The sequence below is a fragment of the Staurois parvus genome, unplaced genomic scaffold (assembly GCF_062004578.1).
Source record: "Staurois parvus isolate SC_StPar_1 unplaced genomic scaffold, SC_StPar_1.0 ptg000075l, whole genome shotgun sequence".
NCBI classification, from domain to species: domain Eukaryota; kingdom Metazoa; phylum Chordata; class Amphibia; order Anura; family Ranidae; genus Staurois; species Staurois parvus.
The window spans coordinates 718072-736892 of NW_028317871.1; the positions used below are offsets into that span (position 1 = coordinate 718072).

At 40.6% G+C, this 18821-nt stretch overlaps 1 protein-coding gene across 2 annotated transcripts in view; it reads left to right on the forward strand.

Annotated features, from left to right (window-relative positions):
• The window catches only part of SNX29 (sorting nexin 29), a 1801773-nt gene that overhangs the window by 696218 nt on the left and 1086734 nt on the right, over positions 1-18821 (forward strand). For both annotated transcript variants that reach the window (XM_089669411.1, XM_089669412.1), the window contains exon 12: positions 14184-14247. In XM_089669411.1, coding sequence (XP_089525537.1) covers positions 14184-14247 — 64 coding nt within the window. The remainder of the gene's footprint in view (positions 1-14183; positions 14248-18821) is intronic.

Below are 18821 nucleotides of genomic sequence, written 5' to 3' on the forward strand. Positions count from 1 at the left end.
TCTTGGAGGGGTGGAGGGAGTTTCTCTCCGCCCCTGTCCTTCGTCTCGGTGTGAGGCTTTCACTGTATTCTTTTCTCACTGCCTGCTCTACTGGTTTCCTCTCTTTACCTTTTTCCTTTCCAGATTTTCTTCCCTGTCTTTTTTCTCTTCCTTCCCCCCCCCCCCTTTTTTTCTCTCCCAGATTTCATTTTTTCTGTCTTCCTTTCCTCCGGATGTAGTCACTGTTACCACCATGAATGTAAAAGGACTCAATGTTCCAGAGAAACGCAGGATGCTACTCCATGATTTAAAACGCTCTCACACGGATGTTGCATTCATTCAAGAAACCCATTTCAAAGCGGGACAGGCCCCGATGCTCATAAACAGATTTTTGTCTGATCACATACCACGTCTACAACCAGACCTCTAAATCCAGAGGTGTATCCATTATCCAAACAGTTACCATGGCTACTTATTGACTCCAGGGCAGATGTGGAGGGACAATATTTGTTTCTCAAAAGGTATGATAGGTGGAGTAAATGTGACCTTGGCTACGCTTTATGCCCCTAATAGTCAACAGGATCTTTTTTTTTGCGCCACTATTGACACGCTCATATTTTTTACAGAGGGCGCCCTCATTCTTGTAGTATATTGTGTGTAATATATATATGTATAAGCATTGTAGACATTGAAACACATACTGTTCATTTTTGGATAAGCTATGCCTACAGCTATTCTAGGTCTAGACACATAAGATCAAACATGCTAATAAAAGTGGCCAATCAGAGTGCTTGCCATTGTACTGAATGGGGAAAATGTGTATATTAACACAGGACACAGAACACAGGATAGAATACAAAGATAGCAGAGCACAGGTCAGGATACATGGGACAGAACACAGGTTGCATGGAAGCTACCTAGTTGCATATAGATTGGGCATATGCTGGATGGTGTAGTATCTCTATGCTTGATATGAAGTATCTTAAAAGGGACTTTGAGAGCTGTTGTTCGTTGTAATCTTTACAAATATTCAACTGAATTTCTGTCATCTGTAACAAATATCTTTATCCGAATAAATGCATCTCTCTGGAAAAGGGCTATTGGTTGCTGCGGGAATAGTACATATATAAATATACACTGGTCATACGTCCTCCATTATTGATATAAGACAACAGATTTGTCTTATGAACTGTTTCTGTGTGGACTTCATTATAATAATACAACCATTCTGGGCGGTGATTTTAATCTGCCCTTGAATCCCACGCTCGACACTTCAACGGGAAGTTCCTCTGTTGCTTCCAGGGGCCACAAACATGTACTGCAGACTCTTCACCGGTTTCAATTAACTGATTCTTGGCGCCTGTTTCAACCGGATGAAAGAGATTACACGTTTTATTCCCTCCTACATAAGGTGTATTCTCGTATTGAACTTTTTTTGGTTCCTCACCACCTTCTGCCGACGATGGTGGCAATTGAGATTGGGCATATAACATGGTCGGATCATGCCCCGGTCTCTTTGCGCATATCGGTGGTGAAACATACGCCTCCTTGTCAGGGACATTGGATACTCAATGAGGGCTTACTTCAGGATAAGACAGTAGTAGAGGATGTCACCAAAGAGATCAATTGTTTATTATACTTTGATTTCCCACTCACATTGTGAAAATTTAAGTAGCGCTTTACATGAAATGTATCCTGATCGTACTATGAAAACTACATCCCCCAGAGGAAGCTACGAGTCCCTGTAGCGTAACGCGTAGGGGAGGGGCGGTGACGTCATCACGCATCCACAGAGGAACGGCGAGTATACTCATTGAAGGCAGACACACCTGCAAGGCTGTTCATAGTACGATCTGGATACATTTCATGTAAAGCGCTACTTAAATTTTCACACAAAAGTATAACAAACAATTGATATTCCGGATAAGACACTATGTTTCTTTTCCCTTCTCTGTATGTTCCATATATGGAGGATTAAGCCAAGCAGCTAACGGAGAAAGTCCTACTGAGAGGGCTGTGCTGAGGAGAGAGGAGAGGAGAGAGGAGAGAGAGGTTCACGCTGTGGACACAGACTCATCACACTAACCAGACTGAATAACAATACCATCTCATTTACACAGAAGAGAACTATCATTCCCACTTCAAATATACTTTTTCTTATATTTTTTTATAAACACTTTATTTATTATTTTTTCACATTTATAAAATAATTAATTTATATATTTACACTAATCATATATTTAAGTACAATTGATTGATGTAATTATTTGATTATCGTTGGTACACTTAGGAATTCACAATAACACATAAGGTAGAATATATTGGAGCGCGGTACAATATTGGCATTCATGGTTAACATTCACACACCTAGAGAGGGTGTAACAAGTACCTGGCGATCTAATACTTCATAAATATCAATTTAAGCACGCTATTAACTAATCAGTATTATTTTATTATTTTTAGTATTTTATATATTTTTTTTATGTATTTTTCTATGCACGTAATTTATTGATTATAGAGTTTACATATAGAAAGAAAACTCCTAGTGGCTCACAAGTAAAAATCCAACTTTAGGAAAATTTCTTTACCCTCCAAGATCACGGCAGCTTTTCGCGAGTTTTGCCAAGACTTATATAATTTGCCATGTGATCAGATTGCTTCAAATTCTAATGCAGCATACATTTCCTCTTCTGGCCTCCCCACGTTATCGAATCAGGTTTGAACGGAGCTTGAACAACCTATTACCTTGGAAGAACTACAAATGGCATTGGGCACTATGAAACCGGGTAAGGCTCCTGGCCCAGATGGCTACACAATTAGATACTATAAGATTTTTCTCGGTATGCGCTTGTCAGGGAATGGGAAGATCGCTGCGGCGATTGAATCTGCACATGCGTAGAATCCTGACAAAACGTACAGGAAGGCGGGCACTGGGACCCAGGCGCGCCTGTCACCAATGACGGCGCCGGGAAAGCACTAGGACCCAGGAGCACCTGTCAGGAGCCGGGCGGGCTATTTAAACCAGGCTCTTGCAATGCTCAAGTGCCGTATGGTCTTTCCTGTGTTCTGTGAGTTTACTTTGCTGCTGACCCTGCCTGATCCTGATCTGCTGTCTTCTCCTGCTCTGACCCCTGGCTTGCCTGACCATTCTCCTGCCTGCTCCTGCACTTTTGATCTCCAGTTGCCAAACCCGGACCGTGACCCGTTTATTCCTTTGCCTGACGTTTGTACCGACCTGCTCCAGTTACCGACCCGGCCTGTCTGACCTCGCTTACTCTACCTCCTCACATCAGACTCTCACCTGCTGCGTACCACCGACAGGTGCCTCTACCACAGCTGGTTGCACCCAGGGGTCACGGCCTGGTCTCAGCTTGCTCCAAGTCCATCCCCACCATCAGGGGCTTTGGTGAACAAGCAGGTCGGAACTTAGATTCCACGCCCTGGGGAATTCTGGTCTGTGGAACGCTAGAGGCTACCACCGGCTGGTCCCTAACAGCGCTCATATTTCGGTCATCCCCAAGGTGGGAAAAGACCCTTCCTCCTGTGGCAGTTATTGTCCCATCTCTTTATTGAATGTGGATCTGAAAATCTTCACGAAGATTTTGGCCACCCGTATCTAACCACACCTACCAGATCTGGTACACCTTGAGTTATATACTCACAAGGGAAGCTTGTGACAATACCACCAAAGTTCTTAACCCTGTGCTCCTGTCAAACCTTTATAAGATTCCTGCTGTGTTCTTGAGTACAGACGTGGAAAAGGCATTTGATCGGGTGGCCTGGCCTTTCATGTTTACAGTGCTGCACCATGTGGGGCTGGGTGAGAAGATGCTCAAATGGATCTCTAACATCTACTCAGTGCTGACAGCTCAAGTAAAGGCAAATGGCTTCCTTTCGGAGTCCTTTTCCATCTCCAATGGAACTCGTCAGGGCTGCCCTTTATCGCCTCACCTCTTCCCTCTCTCTAGACCTAATTCCCTGTAAGATTAGAGGTAATCCAGATATTACCGGAGTCCGGATTGGGGATTCCCAATACAAAGTTTCTGTGTACGTGGATGACATGCTTTTTTCGCTGACCAACCTGACCATCTCGGTTCCTAATCTCCTCAAGGAACTGAAGGCCTACGGTGCTCTCCCCAACCTTTAAATTAATGTATCCAAATCAGAGGCGATCGGGGTATCTTTGCCCTATGATCACCTGGCGATTTTACAAAGTACTTTTAATTTCAAATGGACGACTTCAGCGCTCTGTTATCTTGGTACCTACATTCCCTCATGCCTGTGTCAACTTTATTCACTTAACTTTGTATGTCTACTCAGTAAAGTTTGTACTCAGCTGTCCATGTGGCACCAAGGCCTATTCTCATGGTTTGGAAGATGCAATATCATTAAATCCAAAATTCACCTATCTTTTCCAAGCTTTGCCGATTCATATACCCAGGGAATTCTTTCGACAGGCTCCCAAATGACCCATATTGCAGAGGCAATTGTTTACTCTCTCTAAACAACACGGGGGCCTTGCGGTCTCGGATCTATACACGTTACCAGGCGACTCATTTGGGGCGCCTGATAGACTGGTGTAGACATATTGACGTTAGGCTGTGGCCACAGATCGAACAAGCTCAATGTGACATCCTTTTATGCTGAGTGGTGTGGTGTTACAGAGAACTTCCCTCTAATATTAAGAAACACCAGATCCTGGGTACCACATTAACTATTGGTTACCGAGTATACCATTCCACTCCCCGATCGTCAGCTTGTTCCCCTTTTTTTCTGATCCTGGGGAATCCGCGTTTCTTGCCAGGAATGCCGGGAGGATCACTCTATGCCTTATTGGGCTCGTCATGCTACCAGGCGTCCCATTTTTTTTAACTCTGGACATTGGCTGTCCCTTGCGACGCTTACTTCTGAAACGGGCTATTTCGCTTGAATTTTTGGAGTACTCTCCAACTACGACATTTTTTATGACACTCCCTCCCCGAGAGATTCTGTCGTCCGCTGACTGCTTTTGAACAATTCTGTGCGGAAGAGGGTCCCCTGCCACATTCCCTGCACTACATGCAACTGATAGCTCTGCCAGAGGATTATTTCCCCCTTTTCCTACGGAAATGGGAACTGACATTGAATAGATCCTTCTCTTCTGCCCAACAGAGGCGAATAATCTGCTTTGCCCCTAAATCTTCCATCTGTACGCGTATACAGGAAACAAATTTCAAACTTCTCACCAGATGGTACCGCACCCCGTCGGTACTTCATAAATGCTGTCCTGCACTCCTAGACTGCTGTTGGAGATGTCAGGGAGACGGGGGTTCTCTGTTGCATATTTTCTGGACATGTCTGAAACTGGAACTTTTTTGGAAGGAGGTACATCATATAGCTCAGAAATTTACTGATTAAGTCCTCCCTTAAGACCCAGCTCTTTTTCTTCTACATGTCTTGGACATTTCTGACAAAACCTACTGCAAATCGAATCGATTTTACATCACCTATTAAACTCTGCCAGATCCTGCATTGCCTTGAGATGGAGAGACCATCATCCTCCTTCTGTCTCGCTCTGGTTGTCTAGAGTAGAAGAGGTCAATAAAATGGAAGATCTGATTCTGACGTCACAAAATACAGTGAAGTAAATAAGTATTTGATCCCCTGCTGATTTTGAATGTTTGCCCACTCACAAAGAAATGATCATGATGATAAAAATCGAATGGTAGGTGTATTGTAACACTAAGAGATAGAATAGCAACAAAAAATTCAAAAGAATGCATGTGTAACAAATTATGCACTGATTTGCATGTTCATAAGGGAAATAAGTATTTGATCCCCTATCATTCAGCAGGATTTCTGGCTACCAGGTGTCTGTTATACAGGTAACAAGCTGAGATTAGAAGCAGTCTCTTAAAGGGAATGCTGCTAGCCTCATTTTGTTACCTGTATAAAATACTCTTTCCACAGGAGCAATCAAGCAATCAGATTCCAAACTCTCCACCATGGCAAAGACCAAAGAGCTGTCCAAGGATTTCAGGGACAAGATTGTAGACTTACACAAGGCAGGATTGGGCTACCAAACTATTGCCAAGCAGCTTGGTGAGAAGGTGGTGCAATCATTCGCAAATGGAAGAAACACAAAACCACTGTCAGCCTCCCTAGTTCTGGTGCACCATGCAAGATCTCACCTCATGAAGTGTCAATGATCATGAGAACAGTGAGGAATCATCCCAGAACTACATGTCAGGATCTTGTCAATGATCTCCAGGCAGCTGTGACCACAGTCACCAAGAAAACAATTGGTAACACACTACACCGACAAGGATTGAAATCCTGCAATGCCCGCAAGGTCCCTCTGCTCAAGAAAGCACATGTCCAGGGCCATCTGAAGTTTGCCACTGAACATCTGAATGATGCAGAGGAGGACTGGTTGAAAGTGTTGTGGTCAGATGAGACCAAAATTGAGTTCTTTGGCATCAACTCAACTCAACTCTTTTATTTTTTTTGGAACCTGTTATTTTAAAAAATGCACAAGTGCAGTAACTTAAGCCCTGTTATTAAGTAGAAGAAAAAGTTTACCCACACTGAACTGAGTTCTGATCACCCTAACAACCATGTCCTGGCCTTTCTAGACCTGAAAAAAAGCATTTGTTTCTTTAGGATGGGTGTGTATGAAGGAAGTTCTGGTCCATATGGGATCTGAGAAGGAATTCCTCCTGTGGATTAATTTACTGTATGAGCTCCCAGCAGCTATGAAATTTACAGGTTTTTTTTATTATTGGAAGCTGTTATTTTACAAAAATGCACAAGTATAGTAGAAGAAGTTTACCCACACTGGATTGAGAATTGAGTGCAGTAACCTAAGCCCTATTATTAAGTAGAATAAGGAAGTGCTGTGGGGATAAAAGCAGCAGCTATGGCAGTGGCATTACTGCTTCCTCCTATCTCCTTTCCCATGGTGAATACAAAGTGTTCTGTGAATTGAGGACGGAAGATATGTGGATGCAACATGACCTCTCTTCCTTCATTCACAGAACATGTTATATTCTGTCAAAAATGTACAAGGCCTTTTGTGAATGGGCAAGGAGATAGAGGGGATGCTACTATTACAGCTGCTGCTTTTATATCCGCATTACCTGGAAATAGGTATGCATTCAAGCACTAGGGCTGATCTGAGGTTTAAAGTGTGTGTAGGTGTGCATTGAGGGTTATTTTCATTTTGATAAACCATATATCATCAGGCTAGATCTGGGGCCTGAAGGTGCAATAAATGGGGGGGGGGATGTGCTGCCTGAAGCTGCATGCACTGGGGCTGATCTGGGATCTGAAGGTGCAGAAATTGGGGCTCATTTGAGATCTGAAGGTGCAGGAATTGAGGTGAGAAGGTGCAGAAAGTGGGGCTGATCTAAAGTGTGAAGGGGAAAGAGGTGAAGAAAGATTTGTTTTGACCATGCCCACTGTGGGACACACTCACCTTTTGGCCAGATCTATGTGCATAAACCGGCACAGCTATGTGCACCATGTCAGCTCCCCCACTTATGCTTCTAGCACCTGCATAGCCCTCCCACAAATTTTAGGCTGGAAATATTTTTATTCAAAAATAGATCTTGCAACCAGCAAACATATTTTTTTTACATAAGTATGAAAAAAAAAATAAATAACATAACATAAACTTCCTACCAGAAATAAACAAAGAAAAAACTGGATACGTCTCCAGGACATAATACCAACAATAACAAAAAAGGACCTGGTCTTTATGACCATAACACCCAGACATGTAATTTGTACCCTACAGAGGGCAGTTTTGCTTATAAATCCAGCTTCCATGGCCTACCATTTTAATAAAACAAAAACTGTGAAAAACAGCAAAAAGAGGCCTTAACGGCCTTACATTTATACCTATGTATATATATGTATGTGTATGTGTATATATATATATATATATATATATATGTCTACCATGGCACAACTTGAAACCCCTTGCAGGGGGATCCACACTTAAGTGCAAAGGCCTTTATGGCCTACCAGCATACATAAATAACATATACCTTATGAGGGGAAACCTCACACACTTTAAATTATCCGCCTATACGGCTTTAACAAAACTAGAAAACTTAGTATACTACCCAACAAAGGCTAAGAAACCTAGACCTTCAGGTATCTGTGACCATTCTCAAAAAGAAACCTTCAACCAAAATCTAAGGGGGTGAAAAAGAGGAGAAAAGCAGGACAGCAACCACACCAAGAGATCAACAGACTGCCGCTACCTGATATTCCTCCACGCCTTTATCCAGACCCTTCGCTGCAGCCTGTCTTTCTGAAGACCCCAAATTTTCCCAACCTCACCAAGGATGTCACGCACCACCACCTGAACAGGAAGGACCTTCTGCCGCAAGGAGACCTGACACCATGCATTCCAGCTGTAGTACCGGACAACTACACAGACTAAAAACAGTGTGTCCAAATCAAAACCAGCATGACTTTCTAATGCCCCATACACCCACTCTGCATAAGCCACCCATGATGAGATCCAAGTTGAGGAGGCTTTTAGTACCATCTTTGGGGGGAAAAAAAAGGTAGTGGATTGATTTTGATAATAAGGAAAGAAAGAAATGTGCCTTCTAAGTGCAGTATAAAAAGATATTTAATAAGCCACAAATGGTAAAACTCACAATGTGGAAGTAATAAATTAGCCTGTCAGTATAGCCGTGATCCTATTCCTGCAGGAATCCATCCTGTGGGGTGCTAACTGCTGTAGATGGTGGAGGGGGTGCTAAGGTGCTGTGTGAAGGCATTGTCGTCCGACCGGTACTGGAAGTACCTGTAACCAGCGTGAACCGCAAGCCGGGCGGAAGTGATGTCACACAGGACGAGTTCGGCTGACAGAAGGGAAGAAATAAGGCTACGCGCTCAGAGCAAACTGCTTCTTCTACAGGCCTAACAGTGTAATGTCTACATGTTCTATTTACAGGGCTGAAGCTTTCTGAGGACTAGAGAGCCCAGTGGACCATCTAATCACAAAATAAATTAATAAAATCACATATATACATAAGAAAAAGTATGTCGATAGATTAGTAGACTAAAATGGGCAAAAGTAAGAATTTTAAGGGAAGACTACAAGGCTCAGCGGACCATGTGTAAAAAATAAAACAAATAAATGAGCATGAGTAAATACAAGGCACATGTATGCATAGCATCATCAGCTGAGGGGAATAGGGGGGGGTGGCGTGTTGCAAAATATAAAAGAATAAAATAAACATTTTTATTTTAAAATAAAAAAAGCATTTTTATATTTATGGGCCATTGGGTAAAGTAAAGATAATTACGGAACCATGTGCACGATTTATAGTAGGGTGTGGATCCCCTCATTGAGTCCCCCTGGAGTAAGGGTCCCTAACATATAAATCCAAAAGTTCTTGCGCTGGCACAAACGTTTAAAATATTCTGCCATGGGGAGAGTACTGGGAATGGATTTGATGATCCAAACTGACAGACCTACAGTGGAACCCTGGTGAGCCTCGAGAAAGTGTCTGGGAACACTATGTTGGTCATTACCATCCTCCTATGAGGCTTCTGTGTTCGCCAAAATGCTTTCTCAGGGTTCTAATGGTTCTGCCTAAATAAAACTGGCCACAAGGGCAGGTGAGACAGTATACTACATAGTCAGATGAGCAGTTATGGAATTCTTTGATGGTATACAGTCAGGTATACCATCTGCTCATATTCAGCCAAATGCTTCAGAACTCATTGGACGCCTCTTCACAGTGCAGATGGACAATGACCCAAAGCAGACTGCAAAAGCAACCAAAGAGTTTTTAAGGGAAAAAAGTGGAATGTTATGCAATGGCCAAGTCAATCACCTGACCTGAATCTGATTGAGCATGCATTTCACTTGCTAAAGACAAAACTGAAGGCAAAATGCCCCAAGAACAAGCAGGAACTGAAGACAGTTGCAGTAGAGGCCTGGCAGAGCATCACCAGGGATGAAACCCAGCGTCTGGTGATGTCTATGCGTTCCAGACTTCAGGCTGTAATTGACTGCAAAGGATTTGCAACCAAGTATTAAAAATTGAAAGTTTGATTTATGATTATTATTCTGTCCCATTACTTTTGGTCCCTTAACAAGTGGGAGGCACATATGCAAACTGTTGTAATTCCTACACCGTTCACCTGATTTGGATATAAATACCCTCAAATTAAAGCTGACAGTCTGCAGTTAAAGCACATCTTGTTAATTTCATTTCAAATCCATTGTGGTGGTGTATAGAGCCAAAAATGTTAGAATTGTGTCGATGTCCCAATATTTATGGACCTGACTGTATGTCTTGCCTTTGACTACAAAGTCTTTTAGCCTATGTGTAACAAGAGGACACGCAAGACACAATTTTTTCTTGCACCTATACATACCCTTAAGGCTAAGAAATGTGGTGAGCGGTCGTGAAGTGGTTGTGAATGCAACAGCATGTACTATATAGTAGTGTGTGTTAATATCACTTGACCAGTAGATGGCACTGTACACTAAGGTTACTTGTTGTGCATATGTGTACAACTTGTTAGTTCACTCTCTTCTTCTCTTCCTCTCTCTTCAAAAACCAAGATGTCTGCTGAAATGTGCTCTGTATGCAATTTAAGCCACACAAGTAAAACATTGTTCTGCCTCATCGCTACCAGTGTCTTCTCTAACACATAACCAACAGGTTATGGGCCCAGCTCCAGACACTGGAAGAAGGAAAACTACAAGCAAGTAAGTGCTGCATTTACAATCCTACCAAATCCTGTGTGAGGAAACAAGAGCTGTATCCAATTCACTGAAAGATATGAAGTTTACAATAGCAAGATATGAAGTTTACAATAGCAAAGCTCAACAATACCAACTACCAGCTATGGAAGTTTAAGCTTGAAATGCTGTTATCCAAAGATGACTTGTGGCAGGTACTAGATACACACAGACCCAATGACAACCCGGAAGAATGGGAAGAAAAAACAGGCAAACAAAAGCAGTCATAAGCCTGTTAGTGGAGGACGATCAACTCATTCATATAAGGAAAGAAAGCACAACTAAAGGTATGTGGACTGCATTACAAAAACTGCATGAACGTGCAAACCTAAACAGTAAACTATATCTGCTGTGCAAACTGTATAAGATGAGGCTGGAAAAAGGGCAGGAAATGGGTGAACATGTAAATGCTATGCTAGAAAATGTGGACCAGCTGGGTGCAATAGGTGAAGAAATGAAAGACAATCATGTTGTGGCGCTCATGCTATGCAGTCTTCCAGAATCATACAATGCCCTTATAAATGCTCTAGAAACTAGACCGGAAACTGAACTGACGCTAGAATATGTTAAGGGGAAATTAATTGATGAATACAGCAGAAGAAAGGAAAATTTGCATAGTGAAGAGAACAAATGGACATACATCCTAATATACGTCGATGACATCTTGACATGTTTTGAACAAGAAGGGGACTATGACCAAATAGTTCACAAACTGAAACAAAATTTTGAAATTAAAGAGTTGGGGAACATTACTCACTACCTAGGAATTCAAATAGAGCGGGAAGAGGATGGAAGCTATCTTCTTAACCAAAGTCAGAAAATTACAGAAATGTTAGAACAATTTCACATGCAAGATGCAAAGGAAGCAAAAACAGCAATGGAACCAGATTATCCAAAAAACAATGGAACAGAAAACTTGTTACCTAACAATGATTATTACCGCAGGGCAATTGGAAAATTGCTATACATCGCCACAGTGACAAGACCAGACATCGCCCTAGCAGTGAGAATACTTTGCAGGAAAGTCGCAACACCGTGTCAGCACGACTGGAATGCAGTAAAGAGGGTAATGCAGTACCTAAAGGGAACAAATCGGATGAAGCTGCGACTTCCAGCATCATCAAACCCAAAACTGATTGGATATGTGAACGCTGATTGGGTTGGAGACACCACTGACTGCAAATCTACAAGTGGTTACATCTTCCAGTATGGACAAGGAACCATAAGCTGGTCTAGTTGGAAACAAGTGACTGTTGCACTCTCTTCAACTGAAGCGGAATACATAGCAGCAGCACATGCATGTCAAGAAGCCATTTGGATTCGTCAACTTCTACTAGACATGGGACTGAATATGTCACAACCCACACCCATCTTTGAAGACAATCAGGGATGCATAAAGCTTACACACTCTGAGAAGATTAACCCAAGAACATTGATGTAAGATATCATCTGCTCAGAGACATGCAAGAACAAGGGGTTATCGACATCCAGTACTGCCCATCAGAGGAGATGACTGCAGACGCACTCACCAAACCTTTGCCAAGGGAACGTCATTGTTTTCTACAAAAGAGACTAAATGTCATATAATTATGCACATGCCGTTGAGAAGGGGTGTTGGGAATGCAACAGCATGTACTATATAGTATTGTGTGTTAATATCACTTGACCAGTAGATGGCACTGTACACTAAGGTTACTAGTTGTGTAAAATATGTTGGTTCACTCTCTTCTTCTCTTCCTCTCTCTTCAAAAACCAAGATGTCTGCTGAAATGTGCTCTGTATGTTTGCAACTTAAGCCACACAAGTAAAACATTGTTCTGCCTCATTGCTACCAGTGTCTTCTCTAACACATAACCAACAGTGGTTTGTTGTGTTTTCAGTTTTTAGGAAAGGGTCCTCAAGCAGAATGGACCAATGTTGCTTGAAAACTTTTTCCATGTGTCTATATTGTGCATGGTATTGTGTAGTAAATCTGATAGGTTGTGTTTGCTGGGTAGTTGTCTCAAGTTTGTTTTGTTTGGAGCAATATTGAGCAAATGCATCCTGAACAAGTTGAGTTGGATGTCAACAAATGCTATTTACTCTCAAGCCTGGAACAGGTTTACAGTCTTTGCAGCTGAGAAGGATTTTGACCCTGGCAACCGGCAGGGGGGCGGGGGTCACCCAGTTACTATAATTTCCTCGCACAGATCTTAATTTTGGGCTCAGCCTAGTTCTGTAAGTGCTCAAATTTCAGCCATTTCAGCTTTCATCAGGGAATATGAGCATGTGAGCTGTCAGGGAAGAGTTTCAGGAGGTTGGCCCTGAGAATTTTTCCTGAGGAGAAAAAATTCCCCAGTGGGATTTTATTTTGGTACTGGATATCCTTGCCAGGACTCTGTTTGCACCAACAGAAAGCAGTCCTCAGTGGGACATCACTCAAAAAGCAGTGTCCCTTGATAACTTGAGGAAATAACTTCAGGGGGCAGAGTTTTGGATCTGCAAGTACTTCAGGCTACAGCGTCCTACATCTTATTTTTTTCCAAACAATTTGGGCCCATTGAGTGCCTTTGTCCCTCGGTGGCTTCAGTTTTCATCTTACAAAGCGGTGATTCCATCCTTTCCGGCATAGACAGTACCTGACCTACACAAGCTGGATGTACCAGGTGTCTAAGATGCTTTCCTGTGTTTCCATCAGGCAAATTCAGAGGAGGAAGCAGCAGCAAACCTTTTCATCTTGAAGTATCAAGGTCGTCCTGAAAACATACAGTCCGGCCAGGCAAGAACCTCCAGAAGTGGTAGAGGCTCATTAAGCCAGGTCCATCTCTGCATTCGAGGTAGCCCATGCAAAGTGTCTATGGAGACTTTTGCAAAGCAGTAGGCTAGTTGCCCCAGTGCACCTGCCTCAGGCACCAGGGAAGATCCAGGGGCTTGTACATCAATGGACTTCAACAGAATGGTAGTGCTACCATGTCCATTGTAATGAAGTTTGGTTAAACAGTTTAGCCCTCATTGTTTAAATCATTATTTATCACATGTATGCTGCCATATTGGCATCAGGAAAGTGGTATAAAATACCATAATTTTCCTTTCCTGATGGCAATCCATGGCAGCATATAAACCCTCCCTTGTTTGATTTTATTTCTTGTACTGAGAATGGGGGAGGTTGCTTTCTGTCAGACTTTAATAGATTTACACAGAACCTGTAGGTGGATATAGGGGCAGAGCTATATTACATGTATGCTGCCATAGATTGGTGTCAGGAAAGGAAAATTATGGTAAGTATTTGATAGAATTTTCCGTGGAGCCTATACACATAAAAAAGGAACAGAAGATTTTTTTTTCCTGTAATTTTTTATGTTTTATTTTAAATTGTTGAAAGACAAGTTTATATGCCCCTGTACTATGAACTATCCTAAAATTGTGCAAGTTATATTCATATTTTGTTATGCTAATTTTTTTCCAGGTGAACTTCGTCAAGCTGCTGTTATTATGAAGAACAGAAAGGATGAATTACAAGAGCAAAACATGTATGTGCTTAATAGAAATTATATTTGTTCTTGTTGCACAGTTTTGTATATAACTGCTGCTAGGAAATCCGTGGCGATTGTTAGCTTAAAGTAGAACTATAGGCAAAACAATTTTGTTCATTTTTTCATTTCAGGGAATTTTTTGGTGACCGCAGGTTACCAGAACTAGTGTCCTCATTGGAAGATTTCTCCTCTATTACTTTTTTCTGGACAACCCAAAATTTGGGATTTTCTTTTACTTTCATTTTTTTTTTTAAATCTTTCTTCCTTGTTATAGCTACTCAATTTATCGGCGAGTGTGTCATTTGGCAAGTCTTTGTCCCAATTAGGTTTTTTTTTTTTAATTTATATGTTTATTAATTTTTCAGATTAACAAGTTGTACAAACAAGCCCTTTAAAAACATTAACACAGTATCAAAACATTAATCAGTTTATCTTTCCCCCCCTACCTGTGTACCACCCGTCCTTCCAGCCCCCTCTGCTCTGCATTTTCCTATTAATTTCTGGAGATCCTGATCCCAATAAAAGAAGAGAAAAGTAAAGCCATATTATTCTATGTTAGTACCCCATAAGCTCTAAAATTAACTTAGAACTTTTTGAATTCCTCCCATTTGTTCCATCTTATATGGTAACTCTACATCTTATCTTCATTCATATGGTACAGTTCCTCCAATCTACATATTTGATCCACCCTGTCAACACAATCCTTTATTTTTGGCGCCTCTTGTCTCTTCCAAAATTTGGGTATCAATCCCTTTGCTGCATTCAAAAAATACAATAAACCAGATTTTTTTTATATTTTTTGACTGAAAACTTGGTACTATGAAAAAGGCAGATCTCTGGGTCTTTTAGGATATCAAACTCTGTAATTTTCTGAAACAAGCTTACTATTTCCCCCCAATACTCTTGGATTTTAGGACACTTCCACCATATGCGATACATTGTGCCTCTACCTCCACATCCCGCCAACATAAAGGTGAATTATCTCCACTTAATCTATGTGCCACACTTGGTGTGATATACCATCTTGTCAAACATTTATAATTCGTTTCTACCTCCTGCAAATTTACATTTCCATGAATTAGTATATACATTTTGCTCTGTTTTTCCACATCTATTGTTACTCCTAAATCCCTTTCCCATTGTTCTATAAATGAAGGCCTTATATCTGTGTTTATTTCAGTGAGAATCTTATATATTTTGGAACTCCCATGTTTCCCATTTCCCCATGTATCTAATAAATGGTCAAAAGAGTTCCAATCCTCTCTTGTTCTTAAAGGCTTTGGAAGCTTCCCTATAAAGTGTTTCAATTGAAAATAACGCCACTCATCCATTCTCGTGAAAACTTCCCCCCTTTTTTTTTCAATTCCTTAAGTGAACCCATTTCCTCCCCCACCATTATATTCCTTAATTGTGCACCTTCCTACTTTATCCATTTCCCTGTGATACCTTCTTTACCCGGGGGAAAAACTCTTAAGACATTAAATGTGAACAAGCTTGTGCTATCTACTAATCCTCGGTATTGTGGAGGTAACCATACAATTCTACTTAAATTGGTATTACTTAGTGTATTTTCTATTTTACCCCAGCTTTTCCCTTTTGCATTATGTGTCCAGTCAAAAATTCTCGCCATTATTACAGAGTTATATCTTTTCAAGTCTGGTACTCCCAGTCCACCTTTCTCTTTATTTCTACATAAAATTGCATAGCTTATTCTCTGTTTTTTATTCCTCCAAATAAATCTTAACTTTTTTTAATTGTTCTAAAATATACTTCTGGTAGTTTAATTGGTATCATTTGAAAGTTATATAGAATTTTTGGAACAATCACCATTTTTAGCAAATTTATACGACCTATCCATGACGGAGTTCCCCCTCCTAATTTCCTTAGTTCCTCCTTGATCTCATTTAACAATGGGATATAATTTAATTTATATAAATTCTTGGAGGATGCAGTTAATTTTATTCCTAGATATTTTAATTCTTTTTCTCTCCAAACAAAGGGAGATTCCTCCTGTAACCTATTTTTCTCTCTATTTGGAAAATTTATTTTTAAAATCTCTGTTTTAGTCGGATTAATTTTTAAATTTGATATCTCTCCATACTCTTTCAGTGACCTCATTAAATTTGGCAATGTTATCCTTGGGTTTCCCACATAGAACAGCATATCATCTGCATAAGCTGCCACCTTATGCTGTGTGTCTCCTATCCAGATTCCTTTTATATCTATATTATTCCTTTTTGTAACCAATAGAGATTCTAACGATAAAACATATAGAAGTGGAGACAGAGGGCATCCCTGTCTTGTTCCATTTTGCATCGCAAAATACTCTGATAATTCCCCATTAACCATGATTGCTGCAGGGGGTTGACTATATAATTTCCTTATCCATTCTCTCATTCTAAGTCTCATCCCCAATACTTCCAATGTATCCATCATATATCTCCAATCTACTCTATGGAATGCCTTTTCAGCGTCAATCGAGAGTACCACCTCAGGGATTTTCTCTTTCCTACTTTTTTGTATGAGAAACAAAGATCTCAATCCATTGTCTCTACCCTCTCTCCCTGGGACCAAGCCTACTTGGTCTATGTGTATCCATTTCGGCATAAGGTCTTTCAACCTGTTTGCCAGAACTTTTGCATATAATTTAGTATCTGTGTTTAATAAGGAAATCGATTTATAACTTGAGCAATGAATATCATCCTTACCTTCTTTTTGTATGAGAACTACATGAGCTTGTAGGGATTCCCTCCTCATTTCAATCTCTCCACCCAATGCATTTATATATATCCTCAGTTTAGGTACTAATAGTTTTTTATATTTTTTTATAATACCTCACAGTATATCCATCTGGTCCTGGACTTTTCCCAGCTGTAGTACTTTTTAGTGCTAATTGTATTTCTTCATGCGTTTTTGTTAATTCAAGCGATTTTAATTGTTCTTCACTTATTTTCGGTAATCCCACCTTTTTTAAATATGTCTGTTTTTTTCTATTTTTCCTACCCCATCTTTATTTATAGAACTGTGGGGAATAATATTATATAGATTATTATAGTATTCTTTAAACACTTTATCGATATCTTTAGTTGAATACACTAATTCTCTTTTGGGATCTCTTATTTTCTCTATATAGTTCCTGGATTTTTTTTTTCTCTGAGCCCTCATTAAATACTTTCCTGGCCTATCTCCCCATCTATATCTCTCGCTTATCATTTTATTAAATACTCTTCTCTTATCTTCTTACAGAAAATTATTTAATTCTTCTCTTTTATTTATTATCCTCTGCATAATCTCTTTTGTTACTCTATATTTGTGTGTCTGCTCTAGCTCACAGAGTTCCCCAAGAAGCATATTCATTTTTTCTCTTCTTTTCCTCTTCTTCTTTGCTCCAATCGCTATCAGGATTCCTCTAATATAGGCCTTATGAGCTTCCCACACTGTTGCTACAGACACTTGCCCTGTATCATTTTCTTAAAAAAATTGCTCTATTTCTTTTTTAATTTTTTTTTTGTTTACAAACGATTTTATTGTACAAGAGTAGACAGTAGAACAACAGCACACTTTAAAAGTGATATTGTCAGCAAAAACAAGGCACTTTTGAAAAGTACAATACATAAAGGTATATTAACATAACAAAGAAGATAAGAAAAAAAAGAGGAAGTTACAAGTGCATGAAGTACGTAAACAACAAAATAAGTTAGGTGATACACCTGTCAATAGTACATGCCAGCCAACTTTTACGGGGGATGTTATTAAGCATGTAATAAGTGTCTGCAATCTCTCCATGACTCCCATTTTTTATCGTATAAGTGCAGCTTATCCAGTAGGGTATAATGAATGCGTTCCATAAGCATTACAGTGTCAATTCTGTGTAAAACGGAGTCTAAGGGTACAACATTGGACCTCCAATGTAGGGCAATAGACCATAAAGTGGCAATACATAATGTGTGTATCAATCTCAGATTGGCATCAGAGACCCCTGGGATATGGGCCCCCAACAAACAGGTCTGCATGGACAATCGTATCGGGGCGCCCGACAATAAGGTAGCGACCTCAGAAATCCTACGCCAGATCAAAGATATGGTCGGGCAATCCCAAAATATATGAACCAAAGTACCCGTGCAGTCACAGCCCCGAAAACATAGAGGGGACGTTTGTGGAAACAGTACATGTAGTCTTGACGGGGTATAATACCATCTGGTTAGAACTTTAAGGGCCGCCTCACGAACCGAAAGAGATCTAGAGCTCTTGCATATATTATCCACCATGGAATCCCAATCCTCATCCGAAAAAGTGACGCCACAATCCTCCTCCCATTTTCGTCTGTACAAAGGGGGAGCATGAAAAAGACAGATCAAAAATTGGTGATAAAGATTTGAGATAAGACCCCTACCTCTGGGAGAGTCACGGCTGACACGTTCAAAAAAGGAAATCGGAGAGGATGGGGTAAGGCCAAAGTGCGCTTTAAAAAAGTGCCTAATCTGTCTATAACGAAGGTACTCGCGAAGAGGAACATCAAACAACACGCGCAGCATATCAAAGGTAATATAAGATCCTCCTCTTTGGAAATC